Source organism: Epinephelus lanceolatus, chromosome 12, assembly GCF_041903045.1.
Source record: "Epinephelus lanceolatus isolate andai-2023 chromosome 12, ASM4190304v1, whole genome shotgun sequence".
NCBI lineage: Eukaryota > Metazoa > Chordata > Actinopteri > Perciformes > Serranidae > Epinephelus > Epinephelus lanceolatus.
The window spans coordinates 39,774,092-39,795,757 of record NC_135745.1 but is presented as its reverse complement, the minus strand read 5'-3'; the positions used below and the strand labels follow the sequence as shown (position 1 = coordinate 39,795,757).

The 21,666-nt window shown below is 40.4% G+C and overlaps 2 protein-coding genes across 2 annotated transcripts; one reads left to right on the top strand and one right to left on the bottom strand.

Moving 5' to 3' along the window:
- The first annotated feature begins 813 nt into the window (after window positions 1-813).
- usp14 (ubiquitin specific peptidase 14 (tRNA-guanine transglycosylase)) lies at window positions 814-9,784 on the top strand. The gene is made up of 16 exons (XM_033651055.2): window positions 814-963; window positions 1,870-2,015; window positions 3,359-3,391; window positions 3,493-3,597; window positions 4,648-4,751; window positions 4,933-4,991; window positions 5,114-5,244; window positions 5,358-5,438; window positions 5,548-5,630; window positions 5,807-5,921; window positions 6,127-6,192; window positions 6,302-6,394; window positions 6,482-6,610; window positions 6,756-6,819; window positions 8,457-8,564; window positions 8,717-9,784. Exons 1-16 carry the CDS (start codon window positions 948-950, stop codon window positions 8,860-8,862), a joined length of 1,479 nt encoding a protein of 492 aa, XP_033506946.2. The 5' UTR covers window positions 814-947; the 3' UTR covers window positions 8,863-9,784.
- A 50-nt stretch (window positions 9,785-9,834) lies between these two features.
- Window positions 9,835-19,276, bottom strand: thoc1 (THO complex 1). Its single transcript, XM_033651049.2, has 21 exons — window positions 19,178-19,276; window positions 18,871-18,944; window positions 18,698-18,758; window positions 18,535-18,604; window positions 17,788-17,906; window positions 17,660-17,708; window positions 17,473-17,568; window positions 17,227-17,309; window positions 17,066-17,139; window positions 16,843-16,951; window positions 16,594-16,728; window positions 14,609-14,709; window positions 14,419-14,485; window positions 14,266-14,316; window positions 14,081-14,151; window positions 13,817-13,912; window positions 12,801-12,866; window positions 12,601-12,684; window positions 11,448-11,595; window positions 11,251-11,335; window positions 9,835-10,266 (listed from the first exon to the last, which is right to left on the bottom strand). The coding sequence occupies exons 1-21, from the start codon at window positions 19,223-19,225 to the stop codon at window positions 9,989-9,991; spliced, it is 1,965 nt and encodes a 654-aa protein (XP_033506940.2). The 5' UTR covers window positions 19,226-19,276; the 3' UTR covers window positions 9,835-9,988.
- Window positions 19,277-21,666: the final 2,390 nt, after the last annotated feature.

Genomic DNA, 21,666 nt, shown 5'->3' with positions numbered 1-21,666 from the left:
CTACTTGCCTGCAAAGCTTACCTGCAATGCTACAATAAGTGAAGCATGATTTGTCCAAAAATCGGTCCTAAATTTGGTTAAAAGTTGTCTTGAATGGGTCTTTAAAAGCATTCAATTTAACTGTCTGATACCTGTAGACACCCTGTACAGGGTTCATCTCAAAACTGGATTACCAACCAGGCATACTGTGTACATAGTGGTTTGTTTGTTTGTTTGTTAAAGATATTTTTAGGGCATTTTTCCCTTTAATTGATAGGATAGTGAAGTGTGAAAGGGGGAGAGACATGCAGCAAAGGGCCACAGGCTGGGGTCGAACCCGGGCCGCTGCAGCAACAGCCTTGTGCATGGGGCGCCTGCTCTATCCACTAAGCCACCAACGCCCCTAATAGTTTGTTTTAATTGCAGATTTTGTTTATGAATATGTAGTGCTTGTTAAGGGCCCTTAAGTGGGCTTGAAGCCACGTCTGAAGGTTGCATGTATCCAAAATCTAAAGTCTAGTTTTGAAAACATTATCTCAGTATAAGTATTACAGAAATAGTGTTCAGTAAAGTGTACATACTACAGACTGAATATTGGCCCTATGCAGCAGGTGGATCCACCCATGGTGCATGAGGAACAGGGATACACAGGTTGAAGTGGGGAAAAAAAATCATCCCTTGAGTTTTGTGGACTGAGCAAACCTCAGCAACAACAGCCCTGCCTCTCATAAATACTGTAATCAATGTGCCTGGGAGATCTGGGTGTGTAGTCTGGGTGCAGTGCACGGATCTCCTGCGGCAGGATGGCTAGCAGATGTCAGCACGCATCGATAAGTTCTCAGCGTGTTGTTGCAGCGTCATTCTGTTTGAATGAAGTTCAGGCTGAGAACTAGCCAACTCTTCATTCGCGCCCCGGTGGATTGAAACAGGAAAAAACAAAGAGTTGAGGAAGTAAAAGGTTGCCAAACATGCCGGTGTTTACAGGTATGTTGCTACTTTAATACAGCGTGTTTATTGCAGTTGAAAAATAATGTAAAAACACAACGTCTTACACGTGTTGTAATGCAGTAACGTAAATTACATTTAGCATGCTAACTTAGCTAGCATTAGCATGGTATGCAGTTAGCATGCTAACGGTAGTAGGCAGCCTGTCAACAATATGTCGAGACACAAGAACATACAACAGTGTTACACTACTGTTTCCGAGTCACTGTTTTTCAGTGGAGTTTACAGAATGTGTTGAGTGAAGCCGACTACGCCAACTGGCATCTGACGCAAATCAAAAAAGCAGCCACTGCTGCTAATTGCTAGCTATGTTAACATAGCTAGGTTAGCTAGGTGACTGTTAAGTTAGGTGGTTTAACTAGTTATTTAAGGGCATTGTTTCGCAGCACAACCTAACCACTTTAGTTGTAGTCTTGTCACTTTAAGCCATATACATGTCTCATTTTTCTATCAGTATAAAATATATAGAATGACGCCTTTTTTGTAGCAGAGCTAGCCTTGCTAATCAAGCTAGCCATATCATGAGTGTACACTTTGTAAGCCCTTTACTGCAGTTGCGGCTTCTTAGAAACCAACAAAGCTTCCAGCACGAGAGTTTGCTGGTTTAACATGATAGTGGTGGTATATGGTTTCCTGAAATGGCCAACCAGTCGTTGTAGTTCATTAAATTGGGAGCTGTAATGTCTGCTTTCACTTTGTGCTTCTAGCTCAGTAGTCACTCAGGCTGTAACGCTAAGGCTAGCTCTGATTCCATGGAGCACTCTACTGTTGCTAGCAAGATGCTGTGTCATACATGGCAGCAGTTTGACAAAGTTATGGTGTTTGCCAACACTCACACTGAGAGGCTGACGTGTAGGTCTGTGCTGTCCCTCTGTTTTCTTTCAGTAAATGTGAAATGGGGCAAAGAGAAGTTTGATGCAGTGGAGCTGAACACTGAGGAACCACCCATGGTGTTCAAGGCTCAGCTCTTTGCACTGACAGGAGTTCAGCCAGACAGACAGAAGGTCATGGTGAAAGGAGGTACTCTCAAGGTACTGATATGAACAGCAGTCGCATATCTGGTCCTGGGGTGCATATGGGAAAATCCAGCAGGTTTTCTTTTGTCAGAGGATTATATATTAATATTCTGTATTTCTCTTGTTGTCAACAAACCCCATGAAAAGACCAAAACTTTGTCATTATTCAGAAGAGCACTAAATGTGTGTCAATCCACAGCTGTAAATAGTACCCAGCAAATGTACTACTTACTCCTGTTTGGGTAGTGTTTCTTAAAAACTACAATGCCCAGCTGTGAGAGGAGTTTGCTGAGCTGTTTATTTTCTAATTTTATTTTACATTAAACTATGTGACAGTTGGGTTTGGGGCTGATGCCACAGCCAGGGTAGGGAATTCATAAAGTATTGAGAGGCATATTTACAAATTGTTGGTTATGTTCTTTTTTAACTGTTTATTTAAAGTAGGGCTGCAACGATTAGTCGACTAATCGATGACTAATCGACTATTAAAATAATCACAGACTATTTTAGTAGTCGACTAATCGGTTTTCATAGAAAAGTACTATAAAAGTACCCCAAAATACTCTTATTGCAGCTTCTTATGTTCAAATATTGGCAGTTTTACACACTCTCCCATGACGGTGAACTAAAACCCTTTGTCGTGTGTACGAAACAAGACATTAGATGACATAATTTTGGGGTTTGGGAGAGACAGACCGACATTTTTCAACATTTTAACACATTTTTCAATAAAATGATTAGTCGACTAATCGAAGAAATAATCGACAGATTAGTCGACAAAGAAAATAATCGTTAGTTGCGGCCCTAATTTAAAGTATTTTTTAGATGTTTAGTCAAAACAGAAACACCATAGAGAACACTGTGTGGTGGCACAACGGTTGACTATTCATGAGTCCACGTGTGAAATGCCCTTTCATCCTGCACAGACATTCACGGTGAAGCTGCGTCCATGTCGTCTGAAATAAAGACAGCACATTTCTCCCATTTTCTGAGGGATATTGCTCGTCTAGACCTCAGAGAAAAAGTCATCTTTTCCATTATAAAGATCTCCTTGATTATGTCCATCCATTGTTTAAAGCTTAGAGGCTCAGATTTGTACCAGTTCTTTGCAGTCCCTTTCTTGCTGGCAGTGAAAAGTATTTTACACAGATACCAATCTTATTTATTAATCAGTTTTTCCCTTATTGCACTGAAATACAGGACCTTGACATGTCAGAATCTTCTTTTATAATTGAACATATTTTTCTCCTGGTTAGGTTCTTTTTAATGTGATTTTTTTTTTGACAGTAAGAGAATAACAGCAGCCTTATCCTTAAACAATTTTTAGGAACCTATCTAATGTCTTATCTTTATTCCAGGATGATGAATGGGGCGACATTAAACTGAAAAATGTGAGTATTTAAGATGTGTTTCGAAGCATTTTGTTTGTTTCGTTCGTAGAGCTTTACTGCATATGCATTCTAACAAATAAGTGAGTGAATTTCTTTTGTAGGGAATGACTCTGCTGATGATGGGCTCAGCAGAAGCCCTGCCTGAGGAGCCTGCTGTCCGGCCCATGTTTGTGGAGGACATGACTGAGGAGCAGCTGGCCTCAGCGGTGAGTAAGCCTGAAAATTACCACTGCGCCTAGATCAAATATGGTGATTGCTGTTTTCTGCACAGACTTGGCCAGTTAAACATGTTTTCCTCGCTGTGATGTTTACCAAGTGGAGAACATAATAAACTGAATGTACTGTACGTGCCCCTTTCGGGAGATCAGCTTTTTAGAATAAGAAGCTTCATCTGGTCAGCGTTTGTGTTGATCTGACAGAAGTGTGCTTTAACATATGAAGCTGCAGTCAGCAAAGTGTTTTGTTGTTGTCATGCATTTATCGCAGTTATAAAAAATAAGGAGGAGAGGAGGAATTGTGCAGTGGACACTAAATGTATATCAACTACAAACTGCTGTGTCACTTGATACTGCGCTGCTGTTTGGTCTGCAGTCTCATTTCACTTAAGAAGGGAAAGAAAGTAGCTGATGTGACTTTTTGTGATGATGCCAACTCTTCTTTTAAATTCACACAAATGCCTTTATTTCATACACTTAAAGTACTCAGCACTAATGGAAACTCCAGGATACTGTAATAAAGCCTGTAAATTAAAGATACTGTGAAGGCTTTTCCTAAAACAACGTCTATGTTAAGTATAGACATGTACAAAATGAATCTCTCTCTGTCACCACTTACGACCCAATAGAAGTGAGTAATAGTGTATTTTTCTGCAGAGACTCTGCCTGTATTTCTTGTATCCCCACAGAGCGTAGGCGAGGTCACAGCTTTATAAAAAGGTGTTGACTAGGTGCTAGACTATAAGAAGCAAGCACCTGAGATTCACAGCAACGAAAAATGCAAAGTGAAACAGCAAGGTGAAATGCCAAACAAGAGTGAATCTGGGGTTGGCTTTTACTTTAACTTTCACTGGCAAGTGTGCATTGTATACCTTTTTAAAGATGAATTTCAAACTTGTCCTTTACATTAAAACATAAAATGTGGGAAAAAATAAAGTTTTGCACATAATTTCCACACAGCTGTGGTTAGGCACAAACATCCACGAACATTTAAACTAGATTTTACCTTATTTTCCGTATCCCTCTCTTTGTTATTGTCAGATGGAGCTGCCTTGTGGGCTGACAAACTTGGGCAACACCTGTTACATGAATGCCACAGTGCAGTGTCTGCGCTCTGTGCCAGAGCTCAAAACTGCACTCAGAAGGTGGGTTTTCTTCTATTACTGAGTCTCACAATATATCGAGAAGGTTAAGACACTGAATATAAAGAGACACAGTGTTTAAGTAGTCTGCATTACACCATGCATTATTTCAAATCAGCATTTTGTCTTTCACTTAGTGTTTTTCCTAACCTGATGGGTGCTAAAATTGTCTCTCTCCCTGTAGGTATTCAGGTGCTCTGCGATCTTCAGGCGCGAATGCACCATCACAGTACATCACAGCAGGTATAAGACACAGTGAATTATTAATCCAGTGAAATCACGGGCATATATTAATGTCTTAAACTTACCAATGCACATAAAATGAACGTGAACATTTGAAATGAATATTATCTTTGCATCCTCAGCCCTTCGTGACTTGTATGAGACCATGGACAAGACCTCATCTAGCCTGCCACCCATCATTCTGCTGCAGTTTCTTCACATGGCCTTCCCACAGTTTGCTGAGAAGGGGGACCAGGGACAGTACCTCCAGCAGGTGAGAGCAGCTCGTCATCACAGTTACTATCTTGTACCTACATTCTTATAATAAACTCTGAATGAAAATATGAGAACACGGTCTCAGTGCTTGCTAATTGTATTCTCTCTCAGGATGCCAACGAGTGCTGGCTGCAGATGATGAGAGTGCTTCAGCAAAAGCTGGAGCCACTAGAGCCCGAGACTCCCATGGAGGTAAAGTCTGTTTTTATTTACCTTGTGGTTTATGATGAAAGGATGACATGGAAGGGATTTACTGACAAGTTATCTGTTCAATTTTTGCTCTTTGTCTTCATATCTTCAGAGCGATTCTGAGAGTGGATCTGCCCCTGCCACCACAAAGAAGAACTTAATCGATCAGTATTTCGGTGTAGAGTTCGAAACTTCGTATCCTTGCAGGGTGCCTTTTGCTGATTGCATTCTTCTACATATTATGTTTTAATTCAGTGTGGTTTTGCTCTAATCATTTTGGTCATTAAGAGTGGTGTGTCGTGAGGTGAGACCCAGCAAAGGTCTCCCAGCTGTGTGACTTCACTGGTCTTTTTCTTAACTGTCCCGTCCAGTATGAAATGCACAGAGTCTGAGGAGGAGGAGCCAATCAAGGGCAAAGAAAGCCAGCTCCAGCTCAGTTGCTTCATCAACCAAGAAGTCAAATACCTTGCAACAGGACTAAGGCTGGTGTGTATCAGACTCCAAAAAAAAAGCAACTGAATATGTTTTAAAATTTGTTGAAACGAGTGTGTGTTTTCTTCATGAGAGAAGTGTCTCACTGTGTCTATCAAGGCAGCACCTTGGGTATCGTGGTTATTTAAAACTATCCTTGGATAGTTGTCGAGTGAAAGATGAGGATTAAATCATGCTTCTGTTTCTTTTTCCTCTCCAGAGACTGCAGGAAGAAATCACAAAAATGTCTCCAACCTTGGAAAGAAATGCCCTGTATATAAAATCCGTAAGCTTTTTTTAAAGTTTTCTGTTATTTCTCTCGGGCATTTGAAAGAAGTAGCCTCGTCCAATGCTGTATTTACAAATTTGAATGTATGAATTTTCTCTTGTCCCAGTCAAAACTCAGCCGTCTCCCTGCCTACTTGACTGTTCAAATGGTCAGATTTTTCTACAAAGAGAAGGAGTCTGTTAATGCAAAAGTCCTTAAGGTTTGTCATGATTCACCATAATCTTTGTATGTGCTCAGTATAATTAATCATTTAATGCAAAGTCTAACATACTGTCTGCTTTTAAAGGATGTCAAGTTCCCGCTCATGCTGGATGTCTATGAGCTGTGCACTGCGGAGGTCCAGGAGAAAATGCTGCCCATCAGGTCAAAGTTCAAGGAGATGGAGGACAAGAAGCTAGAGAAGCAGCAGAAAAAGGTTAGTCTGATCTATAGCTCTCATTTTTATTGTCTTGCTCCCTCTCATGCTTTGATTTGTAGCAGAAAAACTCAACTTATCACACAGTGTCATTACCAGTTCTGCACAGCGTCTCCCAATGTTCTCTTTCCTTTTTTTGCATCAGGTGATGAAGAAGCCAGACGCAAAAGCAAAAGAAGTGAAATATGAGCCTTTCTCATTCCCTGACGGTATGTTGGGACACAACACTGACACCTTCTGTACAATTTTTAAAGGGGGAATCCGCACTAAAATACTGCCAAAAACATACTGTAAATACATCTCACAATTTTTCATGCAGTGTATTTATCACAATATACATTTGAGGAAATATAGACAATTCTAGGATGGCGAGAAAATGTGTGCCTTTACCCGTAGATAGTGTGGCATTAAAAAAAAAATTGACCGTCGGATGCTTAAGAATAAAAATCATAATTAATATGGGCTTATCCATTCTAAAAATACAGCTTATAGGATTAACAGCAAAAGGTGAACGTGTGTTCAGCTGTCTGAAACATCAAGTAAAGCGCGTTGAGTTTTAAGTATAAATGCTATCACCAGAAGTAAAAGGCTAATGTTAGGTTATAAACACACTACACCACGGTCGCATGACTTCAGCGTCACCACCACGAAGCTTGTTAGGCGTAATGACGTTTAATGTCCCCAACAACCTCTGTTGTCTCATTCAGCCACTTGTTAGCAGCTGCCTTTTTTTAAAACACGTAAAAGCTTTAAATTTCTGCGGAATTTACCTACAGGTTTTGTGGTGTTGAACAAAACGTGAACATCTCTCAGGCTTGTGTTAACCACAGACGTTAGTTTCAGGCATCTAACCAAAAACTTGTTTAAAAAAAAACATTGAATTCTAGAAGAGAGTACAAAATGGGGCGGCAGTAGCTCAGTTCACAGTAGGGCTGCAACTAACGATTATTTTCATTGTCGACTAATCTGTCGATTATTTCTTCGAGTAGTCGACTAATCATTTTATCGAAAAATGTTGAAAAATGTCAGTCTGTCTCTCCCAAACCCCAAAATGATGTCATCTATGACATCAATGACTCAAACCGTTTAGTCGACTACTAAAATAGTCACCGATTATTTTAATAGTTGATTAGGCATTGATTAGTCGACTAATCGTTGCAGCCCTAGTCCACAGGGACTTGAGTTGGCAACTGGAGGGTCGCCGGTTCAAGTCCCGGTCTGGACCAAATATGGAGCGTGAACTGGTAGCTGAAGAGGTGCCAGTTTGCCTCCTTGAGCAAGGCACTGAACCCCCAACCACTCAGGGCACCTGTCAGAGGCAGCCATCGCTCCAACATCTCTCCATTTATTGCATGTAGAGTTCCTGTTTGTGGATGTGTGTGTGTGTGTGTATTTCGGGCCTGTATGAGAGAGTGAAAAAGAAATTGAATTTCCCTTCAGGGATGTGTAAAGTGTATCTTCTTCTTCTTGAAAAATGCTTTGCCATTTCTGGGTTTTTGGACTCATTCCTGCACTGCTCTATTGGTGTCTTAAACATTAGAAAAAAAGGCTCTCATTTAGATTTAACAATTTCCTACAAATTTCCAGCATTGAACAATAAAAATATTGTTGAAAAGGCAGATAGCTATTTTCTTGTGTGTTGCACTTAAGAGATAAAAATTAAATGTCAAATTTTTAAAGGTTTACAAACTAAATTTCATTCACCCACTATCCTGAGCACCACACTTAGTATCCAGCAGTGCAGTTGCATTTGAGGGTCTCTTTTCCTTTTAAAGAATGTCTGGTATTTCAGTCAGTTATTAACCAAAGTTGAAGAAATTGTAAAATGCTGCTACGTCTCCCGCAGACCTCGGCTCCAACAACAGTGGCTACTATGACCTGCAGGCTGTGCTGACACACCAGGGCCGCTCCAGCTCATCAGGTCACTATGTGGGATGGGTCAAGAGGAAAGAAGGTAAGCACAGTCGTTTCACAACGCGGCACATTCAGCACGTACGTCTCATAACTCAGATCAGTCACAATCATAAAAGGCAGACAGGAACCTTATCCCAAGCGCACACAGATGTTCAGGATCTTAATGTTTCCTGTGGTCTCTGCCTCCGTCAGATGAGTGGGTCAAGTTTGACGATGACAAAGTGAGTCTGGTGTCTCCAGAGGACATCCTGCGACTGTCTGGTGGCGGGGACTGGCATATAGCTTACGTTCTACTGTACGGCCCCCGGCGGCTGGAAATACTTGAAGAGGAACAGTAGCTGTGGAAGATTTCCTAGAAGACAAAGACAACATCCAACACACGTACAAAATGCCATTTCCAAGCACTGTCTGCATAGATGTGCAATAAAACTGGTGTCTTTAAAGATTTGATTACCTTAATTTTTTTTGTTTTGTTTTTGTAACCAACACGGATGCTTGTAAAACAAATTCTGTCAAATGGTGTTAAATATTCAACTAAAGTGGGCTTTGAAAATGGAGATATGACGGGAGGCAATCTCTGGACTGGATCCTTGAAAGAGGGTTTTACGTCTAGCTCTGCAGTTTCATTAAATGTTTTATACACATTGTATATTTTTTAAAACCTTTGATAAGGTGCTCATATCATAAAAGCAAAATATTTCTCTTTAGTCATTTAATCAACTTGTACAAAAATGCCTAGCCGAGCTGTTTGACATTCTGGCTTGTATCCTCTCAGATGTATTATGGAGATTTTCACCTAACACTGTAAAGACTTGCCCTTGTTCACCTGTTGGCCCTCTGGGAAACTCGGGTTCAATCTCAGGTCTTTTCTTAAGTGCTTGGCTTGCATCATCTCCTGGAATTGTTCTCAAATGTATTGACAGATGAGGTTCTTTCTGCCAAATCTTCACTAATGCTTTTTTGGGGGAAGTGTGTGGGGAACTGGTTTAGAACAGGTTGACCTTGTGATGAACTGTGGTGCGGTCAAAGACTTGAGATTCAACTGTGGTGATTTTGACAAGCCTTGGACATTTGTTCTTTGCTGACACTGATTTCAGACTTTGACATCTCCACCCTTAAAATGCTATGCTTCACTTTGTTTCTCCTCGCAGGTCTCCTAAACACCCTGCCACAATGTGTAAGACCTAACCATCAACAATCTGTAATAAGTTATTGACTGATTGCTTTTCATAGGTGGTGAAAATAAACTGTTATACCAAACTGTGAGTGTCTTTAATGTGAGCGTGGGATCTTAATGAGTGTGACAAATGTTTTATTAGAAAAAAAACATTTATTAGATTTTTTACAGTGAAAAACTTGAGTTTCAACCTAAACTACATACAAAAATGTTATTGTTTTTGGTATGAAAAAGAACGCTGCAACAATAATGGAGGTACTGATTATTCACTAAACAAACGCTCTACCTTAAGCCTCACTGAGGCTGTCTGCAATCTGGGAGAATCCTGCAGCGTTAAGCGCCGTGACCAGGCTCTCCACAGTAGCTTGTGTGCCCTCTCTGTCCTGCCAGGCTACGAGCAGCAGTTTGGCCTGCATGTCGACGTCTTCGCTGTCTGTTTCGATCTCGCGCAACTCCGCTGCCTTCATCTCCAAGTGGGACGCTAATGTCTTCCACTGCGCTCCCAGTTTGGCTGCAATGTCATCCATCTGCTGGTTTGTCACCATCTTGCTTTGTATGCTCGGACCTGGAAGGAAGACAATAGGGAGGGTAAAAATAGACTTGATCTCAGAAGGGTGGAAAATAGATGTGTGGAGGATGAGGTGATTTCATCATCGAAACGGGCTTAAAATAATACAGAGGTCAAACAAGGGAAAGGGTAAACAAAAGGTCTGATAAATTTCAAGTGAATTTGATGTGTCTAAGATGTAAATAAACGCTCCAAAAAAATAACAGCAAGCAAGATTTAGTAGCGTGTAGGGGGACTGCAGAATGCAACCACCTGAAACGTGCTTTACGGTGAATAAGGACTGGTGTGACAGTGGGAAATGTGCACTCCTGGCTGGTCCTGCTGTGGATCTCTGTTAAAGGTGGCTGCAGTGTGGTGCTGCCGTGTTCAGGAGGAGCAACCCTGCAGACGTCTTGTTAAAGTCAGGATGTGTGGACGGTTAAATCATTCCACAACCAGACACCGTGGAATACCAGAAGCATCCAGACACATGGACAATTACAACACAGCAGTGACAATGTAAGAAGATTCAAAAAGGACTGGTTAACAGTGCAAAAATTAAAGGAGCTGATGGGTTCACATTTCACTGGAGTTGTTCCTTGTTTAATTTCCATGTGACAAATAAATAACTGATTGAGAAAAGAAGTCAGTGTCTTTCTGACCCTCTCATCACGAAGGGGAGCTTCTTACTACAGTGACAGACGCGAAAGGATCTAGAGCCAGTGTAGATATAAACGGCTCACTCTAAGGTAACAAACACACAATGACTCTTATATTCCAATGATTATACACTAAAGAAAACACACTTATTATATGATATTTCTGCCAATATAGCCTCCTAAATCGTGCACAATGGGCATTTAAGTGAATTCACGCTTCTCCTGAATTAAATTAATCTTTGTGTTTAAAAGAGATGGATATGAAAGAAGGGGAAAAGGCTGATATTGGTTGGCTACATTGTGGATATAACCCTAAACAAAAAGATATCGTGTTCAAACTCACTGTCATTACTGTCTTTGAGCAGATTGTCTCCGTTATCGTCATCGTCCTCCTCTCCTGTCTTGATCTCTTCAGAGGGAATATCCTTCTGTATGTTGCAATGAGAATCACAATATCAGTGTTTGTCAACAGATTTGTGGCCATTTTAAATGATGAATACAGTTGTTTTTTTTTTTAAAGTAAAAGAAAAAAATCCTCACCGGCAGTTCTTTGGCCAGTTTGCTGACCATGCTGTCCAGGTAGTCTGCCAGACTCTTGAACTTCTGGTTGGTTGGTTGAAAGAAGTGAGGACTTCTCCTGGACAGCAGCCTCAGCGCGCGCCAGCCGTAGTTTGGGTTCCGCACAACCCTGCATTTATTTACAAGAAGAAACAGAAGAGTCACACAAACACGTACTGAGAGGAAAACTGGGATTGAGGCCAGTAATGCTCCTTTGGGGGAGAAGCTCTTTCACACTTTTAAAAAAGGACTTTGTTCTTATAAAGTGACTTTCAAAAGTTTTGGGTACATCAGCAAACTGTCAGGTTCTTTGTGTGTGTTTGTGGGTCCTTTTGTGATCATTCTGTGTCCCTTCATGACTTTGGGTGCATCCCTATGAACTAGTAGATCACTGCAAAGTGGACTGCACAGGGTATTAGGAGGATTAGTAGGATTTCAAACCACAGGGAACAAACGGTGATCAGTTCAAAGGGAACTGTGAACTGTGTAGGTAAGAACTGAACAGCAGCTCACCAAAAAAAAACAAAACGATAAAGTTCATCAGTTTGATCGTTAAATATCTTGTCTTTGTGCTGTTGAACTGAATATATTTTGTTTTTATTTACTTTTTACACAGCAAAGCACTTTTTTTTGGAATTGAGGTTGTATCTCAGGAGTCTAATATTTCCACAGCAGCAGGAACAGGTATCCAAGGTGTTTATGTTACCAGGGAAACACACAGAGGAAGTGATGTCTGCGATGGGAACATTGCAGGGTGTTCCAAATGGAGGAATTTTGTCAAGGGAAGTTCCCTTAACTGACCTTCCCTGAACAGGGAGCAGAGTAGGGAGTACACTGCCGGACAGAACGCAGCTTTTTCCCCCGCAGCAGCAGTTCATTGAGTTGCAGGGTGAAGAAGTGATTAGTCGATCAGTTTCTGGTTGAATCAATCAGACATGATAAGACCAGATTGGTGGCTTAAAGGAGAAGCTGCTGCAGAGGTGAGTGAAAGCAAACTTTTAGACCCAGAGCTGGACTGTGGCGTGCACGGCTCCCATGGAAAGACAGCCAGGATAATCTTAAGTTGGTTGGAAAAAGGATGGACAACACTAAAACGAGAGTGCTGTCACCCTGACATGTCACTGTGCAAACTTACTTGTATTCTTCCTCCACCATGTTAGCAGGGTCAGCCTGTTCAATGGCCTCCGCAAAGAATTCGTCCAGTGATGGCATGAACTCCCTGAATGACACACATTAGATGTAAAACAAAAAAAATATACAAACAAAGTAACCTGTTTACTGTTATAAACAAAAAGGCAGATGTGACAGTAGATGGGAGCTGCTCGAACCACTGACCTGCTGTCTGACTTGCAGGCCTCCATGTTGTCAGAGTTCAGGTTCCACAGCCGGGTCAACTCATCACTAACAAAACAAACAAGAGTGTTAAATAGGGAATTAAACTTCTTTCCGCTTTTGCTTCAGGCATGGTCGTAGAGGTATCTGTTTTTGTATCCACATATTGCAGAGAAACACATGACCTGCACTGAGTATTTTAACAGGATGAACGCTAAAGTAATATGTTTCAAGCATCTCGGTTCTGCTGCATCACTATCGTGCCAACAATGACAGTAAAGCTCATCCTCGGGTATAATATTGGGAATATACAACAGTTACCAGCTAGTCTGAGTGGGCGGAAGTTCACTGCATAGATCAGCCTCTCATTGGGCGGAACAAGCCACCTGCTGAAGTCCTGCCCTACCACCTCCGGTTGTGTAGCAGTTTTCAACCGTTTTAAACACATCTTTTACTAACTTTTGCAGTGTTTGATCTTGCGGGGATGTAGCCATTTTTCTGCCATGGTTCGCGTCCTGTAGGCGATATTTTTGTGGGCGTGTTACACCAAAACCTGTTTCCCCCCGGCAATATTTTTGCAAGCGCACCGTTGCTGTGGCACCACCCAGAACGATTGTGATTGGCTGAAAGAAATACAAGCAGCCGGGGCGTTTTTTCCTCCAATCTTAAAGTGAGAGTCGGCCCAGCCAGACCTTTCTTTTCTTGAGAAAGGTCTGGTGAGCGAGACTAGTTACCAACAAAATCAAAGATATAATCAAAATGTATTTCTATTGTGGGGCAATTTGCACAAAAAATAAAACACTTCTTGCTCGTCTTATCACTGTTTCCATGGAAATACATGGGGTCTGACTAATAACTGAAAAACAACCATCCATGTCAGTAAACTCCTTTGTAATGACACCGTGTATATAGTCAGATTGCCTGGTCGGATCTAACTGTTGTATACTCACTATAACAGGGTTCAAACCTGAGATTTAATTTATGTTTTTTAATCATGATTTATGCGTTACATCACATACTTTCCCATGAATATCTTGCGGTCTGGCCCTTTTCCAAGGAAGTCTTCTGGAGCTTGTCTCTTCCTGGTGGGTCTCTTGGGTTTGTCATCTACTGTCCTGTTAAATAAGGAAAACAAGTGGGACCAAGTGTCATTTTAGCATGCCAGTTGAAGCTCACACATCAGTCACACTCTTTTGTTGTTGAAATGGACTTATCAACATATAAATCAATCAAATTAAAATAATTATCTGCCATGATTATGCTGTAAGACTTGGCTGCTGTACCTTTCTTTCACAAAGCTCGGGCATCCCTCGTTTTTCCAGCCATTCCAGTTCTCCTCTGTGCTGAGGATATGCTGTCAGAGATGAAACATGTCTAGTGTCACTAATGTATGGAGACCTTGACTGAATGTATGTACAGACACAGCTTATTTAATATTTGATAACAGTATTCCTAAAGCATGGCTTACCTCAACCATGTTGGCAAACTTGTCTCCATCAGGAGGGATCTCTCTCAGCAGCTGCAAGAGAACAGTCAAAGGTTACTGCACGTTTACTTTCTTTTCTCTCTGGACACCATGCCAATTATAAGATACAGTGCGTCAGCGTGATTTAGGACTGACCTGATAAACCAGTTTAGTTGTCTCTTCAATCCACGTGGTCTGGTCATCATTCAGGACACAGCTGGAGCTGTGCGAGGACAGAGGCGTAACAAAATATTACACACCAACAACTGATGACAGTTTTTTGTCACACAACTGAAAGTTCTGCATGAAAACTGTTCTGCGTGTTCAGAGCAGAGACATGCTTCACCTTTTGAACTTGACCTGACCCTTCAGGTACTGGAAGAGGATGAGGTACTGCAGCAGAATGTGCCGCCTGAAGTTGCTGTCGCTGAGCTGCAGGTCCATCAGCTGGAGATAAAGAGCAAAAAAATACAAGTGAGGTGATGTCCGAACCATATGATCGCATAAATACAAATGAACGTATTCAACACAGATGCAATCAGCACAAAAATACATTTAAGAACACATTAGTTCAATAAGGTATGGACATACTGTTAAGTTCTAATTCTACAGAAATAAAGCATCTTAAGTATATTTAAAAATACATTTGAAAACTCAACAGCAATGTCTCTTTCCAGAAATCATAACCCAAAGACTCGAGATAATCCACGGATCTTTTTGTGAGCAATTTAATGTAGGAACTGTTTATTTCTACTGAACCACACCCACCAACTGTATCACTGCGCAGAAGGAACCGTGTATCTACTGACAGACAACGCAAGACACAGTACAGGCCAAAAGTTTGGACACACCTTCTCATTCAATGCGTTTTCTTTATTTTCATGACTATTTACATTGTAGATTCTCACTGAAGGCATCAAAACTATGAATGAACTATGAATGAATGAAAATTGCAAAAACTTTAAATGTGTCCCCAAGTGGAGTCGCAAAAACCATCAAGCGCTACAACGAAACTGGCACACATGAGGACCGACCCAGGAAAGGAAGACCAAGAGTCACCTCTGCTTCTGAGGATAAGTTCATCCGAGTCACCAGCCTCAGAAATCGCAAGTTAACAGCAGCTCAGATCAGAGACCAGATGAATGCCACACAGAGTTCTAGCAGCAGACCCATCTCTAGAACAACTGTTAAGAGGAGACTGCGCCAATCAGGCCTTCATGGTCAAATAGCTGCTAGGAAACCACTGCTAAGGAGAGGCAACAAGCAGAAGAGATTTGTTTGGGCCAAGAAACACAAGGAATGGACATTAGACCAGTGGAAATCTGTGCTTTGGTCTGATGAGTCCAAATTTGAGATCTTTGGTTCCAACCGCCGTGTCTTTGTGAGACGCAGAAAAGGTGAACGGATGGATTCCACATGCCTGGTTCCCACTGTGAAGCATGGAGGAGGAGGTGTGATGGTGTGGGGGTGTTTTGCTGGTGACACTGTTGGGGATTTATTCAAAATTGAAGGCACACTGAACCAGCATGGCTACCACAGCATCCTGCAGCGACATGCCATCCCATCCGGTTTGCGTTTAGTTGGACGATCATTTATTTTTCAACAGGACAATGACCCCAAACACACCTCCAGGCTGTGTAAGGGCTATTTGACCAAGAAGGAGAGTGATGGAGTGCTGCGGCAGATGACCTGGCCTCCACAGTCACCGGACCTGAACCCAATCGAGATGGTTTGGGGTGAGCTGGACCGCAGAGTGAAGGCAAAGGGGCCAACAAGTGCTAAACACCTCTGGGAACTCCTTCAAGACTGTTGGAAAACCATTTCAGGTGACTACCTCTTGAAGCTCATGGAGAGAATGCCAAGAGTGTGCAAAGCAGTAATCAGAGCAAAGGGTGGCTATTTTGAAGAAACTAGAATATAAAACATGTTTTCAGTTATTTCACCTTTTTTTGTTAAGTACATAACTCCACATGTGTTCATTCATAGTTTTGATGCCTTCAGTGAGAATCTACAATGTAAATAGTCATGAAAATAAAGAAAACGCATTGAATGAAAAGGTGTGTCCAAACTTTTGGCCTGTACTGTATAAACTTTAATAGTGGCATCTTCGGCTAGGCTGTAATGCTAGCTAGCTCAGACATGACAGGTGAGCAAGCAGTCTCTGTTAGCTGTAAACTAACCTCCACAAGCTAGCAGTGTCGCACATGAGTGCAGTGATACAGTTGGTGAGTGCAGTTCAGTAGAAAGAAAATAGTTCCTAACATAAAACTGCTCACAACAAGGTCTGTGGACAGACAATTGTGTATTCTCAGGATCAAAGAGTTTTCTCACCTTCTCACTTGTGAGAAACTTGGCAAAGTAGACGTGTTCTCCTCCAGATGCTCTCAGCTCCTCCAGCTTTCTCTTAGAGGCCTGCATGTCATCCAACTTGTAGCTCTTGAACACTGCCAACGTCTCATCTGAGAACTGCACAAAGAGAAATTCACACCAGCAGTGAGTCATTGTTTCAAGCATCTACTATTGTATGTAATGTGATCTAACAAACAAAATTCTCTCTACTGTTGTGGTCAGGTGCGTTACCTTGAGAAATGTCATCCAGGAGAATTTATCGTAACACTGCACAGGGTTTCTGAAGTAGTCCTGCAGCGTCCAGAACTTTCTGTACAAGTTGTAGTCAATTGGAATGGAGCTGAAAATAAAATTTGACTCAGTTTTCACAAACTTTAACACAGGAAAAGGCAAAAGTGTGATTTATATATGTATTTAGCTTTGCTGTGTATTTCAGCGGACGACCATTACTCACCACTGTGCAGGAGCATCATCCTCTCCCATTTCTCCTTCCTCAACCTCCATGCCTTCTTCCTTTTCTTCTGTGTGCTACAAACATGGAACCATGAGATAAGATTAAGATTTTGAGATTAAATTCAAAATGATCAGAGTCATCATCAGGTGTCAACACTTTACCTTCTGGCCGAGCGTGCTCTCTTGTTCATTTTTGTTGAACACTGTTACGTTGTCCAGATTAAACTGGCTCTGCAGATTGAGACCTGGAATCAGCACAATTGGCAGCATTTAAAAAAAGTACAAACGGAGAAGGTCAGAAGATGGTGGCCACATATCATAAACAATCATACATAACATCCATGAGGTGTTGATGCTGTCTTGTTTCACTTTTACGTCAAAGACAACAGACACAAAAACTGGGTTTACCTGATTTTTCAGACAGAGGGAAGAGACGTGCCAGGAAAAGCTGGATCCGACCACAGAAAACAGTATTCTGGGATTTGGACAGCCTCCTTAGAAGATCTACACAGATTGAGAGGTGTGTTACAGACAGCTTCCCATTTTAAAAATCAAAACATTTCTGTTCAACAACAAGACGAAAAACTATCCTTACCATTACACATCCTCAACAAGTAGTTCTTCCCGGCAGTGTAAAAAGAGTTCTGGGAAAAAGGAGAGTACAGACACGGTGATTGTATGATCAATATTATGCTGGAAAATTAAAGGTTGTAGATTATTTACCGATTTCCAGGTGGAAACATTCTCCTCCACAAAGGAGAATATTCTGTCACATTGGTCGAGAGGAAGACAGTCCAGTACATCTCCCAGCAGCAGGAAAGGAGTTGTAGCAGAGCAGATACCTACATGGAGAGGGTAAAACAAAACAGCACAGGCTTGATCACAAGTCATAAGCTTTGTGTGAGATGAATAGATATTTTAACTTGGGTTTTGTCCTTAGAAATTAAATCTAGTGCGAAAATGTGGATATATAAGGACTTAAAAACTCATTACCTTTAGATGAAACCAGTAAGGCCTTAACAAGAAGAACTACGACTCAGTCCTTAAAATATGTGCAGCTTTTAATGTCTCAATTCGGGTGTGTTTAAAGCACTATGTTTTTGGGCTTTTATGCCTTTAGTGAATAGCAAAGGTTCGGCATGGAAGGGGGTAAGAGAGGGGATGACATACAGTATGTGGCTGTGGACTGGAATCGAACCCACACCCGCTACAGAAAAGACACTGCCTTTGCACATGGGGCACCTGCTCTTCCCACTGAGCTACTGGGCACCCTACAGTGTTGTTCTATCATTTAGGAAGGTGCTTAGTATTTGATGTCTTTCTTTGAGGGTCAACTACTTACAGTCTAGTATTATCAGGGCGATACAACACACATGTGCCATCTAACCTAATGTGGGTGTGACAGAAAGAAATATTCCTTGAGTCACTGTTGTCTTTCCTACAAGTCAAACAGTATGAAGATTGAATTACCTTCTGTGACCGCATCAATACTCAGATAGATGAGAGACAAGTATTCATCACAGCTGGCCTTCTGCTCAACCTGCAGACAAAACACACCAATGTCAGGTTTTCATATTGAGCCTGATCATTTAACGAGGTTCAATGAATTAAGTTAAGAGGTTAAATTACTAACAATCTGATCACCAAGGACACCCCTCAGAGCCTGGTCGAGTGTGGTTTTCTTTTCTGTCTCACTGTAACACACGAGGGAGTTCAGTCAACACACATCTCATGATTTACTAAACTAATATTTGTACGTTGATGTTTATTCGTAACTTGTGCAGATGATAAATGAACGTTACTTACTTCCCAGGGAACTGGTTGAAAGTGTTAATCAAAGGTTTGACGTTTTTCCCAAGCAGAGCATGTCTGGCAGACGCCTGTAGGTGTGTGAGAGGGAGGGAGGAAACATTAATGAGAAGAAATAGCATCGTTAGATAGCGTTTTGTTAGCTTAGCTAAGTTAGCATTAGCTACCTGCTACCCGCTAACAGAGTAAGAATAAGCAGTAACTTAAAGTAATGACCCTGATATCTTGTTATAATGAGAATTGCGGCAAACAGTATTAAATAACACGTGTTTTAGGAAAGAAAGGCAATTCTGCAATTTCTCACCGTAAATTTGTCTTTAGCTTCGACAAAATTAAATAAGGACGGCGACATCTTTACTCCTTTGCAACCGGAAGTGCCGCTAACGGCTTCCGGTTTTTTCGGCAGTGAGGAAGGGTGCATTCAGGAGCTCTCTGCTCCGGAATATAACAGTTTCTTCATCATAAATAACCTAATTTGTTGAAGAAATAAAAATTCAAACACAGTGCTAGCACCAAAATAGCTTGTAGCGTCTTAAAAAAAAAAGAGAGAACTGAGTACCTTAATGTTAAAGTTAAAGTTAAAGTAATCAAATTACAATATATCAAATTACAGTATTTTGCACATTTTTACAACCTCTACCTCACTTCTGACTGTGTTGTGTATTAGTTTGATCTTTTTACTCCAGCAATTTGATATTCTTTATTTTTATTTTATTCCTATATAGTTCTTGTATATTTTAAATTGTAGTACTACTTATTTTGTATATATTTTATATTTCTATATTCTAATGCCCACATACTGTTTGATTGCTTGCTGCTGTAACGTAACAATTTCCCAGTTTGGGATTAATAAAGTACTATCTTATCTTATCTTATCTTATCTTATATAAATGTAATTGTAAGTAGTTACAGTTACTGAGAAAAAAAAAGTAATTAAATTACAGTTCCTAATCATACCATTACTGATCAAAATGTAGGTGATTACAAAGGGGTTACATCCAACTATATTCTTTTTGACAAAAAAAAAAAATAGAATATAATATTCACTCTGTTACATTCCCTTCGCCTGCTTTTATTTTTTTATTATTTTCATTTTATTCATTTATTTACTTTTTTTTTAGCAAAGTCTATTGCCATACATTTTCATCATTGTTGCCCAATTGAAAACATTTGTTAGGAAATTATTTCAAAGGAATCAAATGCAGTCAGTTACACTACTCTGAAAAAGTTATTTGTGACATTACTTAGGCTATTACAATTCTTACAGGGTAACTAGTAATCTGTAACCAATTACAATTTTTCCCCCCAACTTCAAAAATGTTTAAAATGATCATGTCTGTGTGGGGCTAAGTGATATTACTCAAACATGGCAGTAAGAGGGTGATATTGGGGGTTAATATGGCTCTGTTTGAAAGGCCTGCGTGAAATAGAAATGAATTTTGGAAAGTTAAAATCTATTCTCATATTAGGATATTTGTCAAACTTAAATTTGTTAGTTGTTGGTGTAACTGCATGACCATCAGTATTCAGGCCTGAACTAGACCCACTTTAGACCAGAGGGTGGCAGTGTTGTACACTATTTTCAGACCACTAGCTGAAGCTGTCAGATCATACAGTGCTGTTCACACACATGAATTACTAAGAGGCGGCTGTGTGTGTGTGTGAGTCAGTGTGTGTGTTCATGTGTCTGTGTGTGTGTGCCTGCGTCAGTGGTGGAATAGGATTTATTCAGATCCTTTACTTATTAAGTGTAGCACTAATAATCTGCTTTAAATATACTGAAAGTCATCCACTGAAAATGTCACATAAAAGTATGTTACCATAATCAGGAAAATGTATTTAAAGTACTCAATGTCCCCTGTGACCATTATACTATCACATGTTATATCAGTAGAATATCATTACTCATGCATTCATGTTAAAGCAGGATTTTACCTTTGAAATGTTTTTACATTTCTGCATGAAAAATGACTCAGCAATTGTCAGAATAATAGTTACTTGTCAAGTGATGAATCAGCTAGTTGTGTTAGCTCTAATTGTAAATTTTTGTGTGCACAAATCTAAATTTGCAAACTAATCAAAGCTGCCAAATCATTGTAATGCAGCAAAAAGTACAATATACCATGTGTGCGTCTGTGTGTGTATGTGTGGACGTTCTGTACCCACAGCAGGATAGACCTGAAATCCACCCTTTCCTGACGATAATCCCTGTAGTATTTTACATAACATGGACATGCTGCTGCTGACATAACATTTCTGTCTATTTAGTTGTGTTCATTTCTTAGATTTAATTTCAAAACTTCACTGAAATGAAAAGGCTCATTGTTTTAGTTATTAATTGGTGAACGGAGGATGTTGGATTGTACGTGTCCTTAAAGGTAAAGGTTGTGTTGTCAGGCTGTAGTCCTGTCATGGGCATACATTTTAAATTGAAATGACTGAGCTGCAGGGTCTGTGTGTTTTTAATAGGATTTACTGTTCAATGTCAAACAACACATTAGGAGCAGCACAGCATTACAATGTGACGTCAATCTGTCATTTTTAAAATAAATCAATTTAAAGTGTCTTCACATTAGTATTTGATTTAATTTTGCAGGTTTAGTTGGACATGTCTTGGTTTTTAAGATTTAAAATCAGACTTTATTAATCAAGTTCACGTGTACAAGAATTTTGTTTGCTGTATTTACAGACATTATTGATGTGAACAAACCTTTAACACCATGAAACATTAATAACCTGGATTTTGTTGTTTCCAAGTGTTATTCTGTCCTTCAAAACTCCTGTTAATATTCT

Bases quoted from the DNA above. Each gene is read 5' to 3' on its own strand.
- usp14 (XM_033651055.2), top strand. The intron at 3,392-3,492 runs GTGAGTATTTAA...TTTCTTTTGTAG, and splicing joins GCGACATTAAACTGAAAAAT to GGAATGACTCTGCTGATGAT. The intron at 5,245-5,357 runs GTGAGAGCAGCT...ATTCTCTCTCAG, and splicing joins AGGGACAGTACCTCCAGCAG to GATGCCAACGAGTGCTGGCT.
- thoc1 (XM_033651049.2), bottom strand. From the start codon at position 19,225: ATGTCGCCGTCCTTATTTAATTTTGTCGAAGCTAAAGACAAATTTACG. The intron at 18,759-18,870 runs GTAAGTAACGTT...CGTGTGTTACAG, and splicing joins TTCAACCAGTTCCCTGGGAA to TGAGACAGAAAAGAAAACCA. The intron at 14,317-14,418 runs GTCAGTCCTAAA...GTTCTCTTGCAG, and splicing joins CAACTAAACTGGTTTATCAG to CTGCTGAGAGAGATCCCTCC.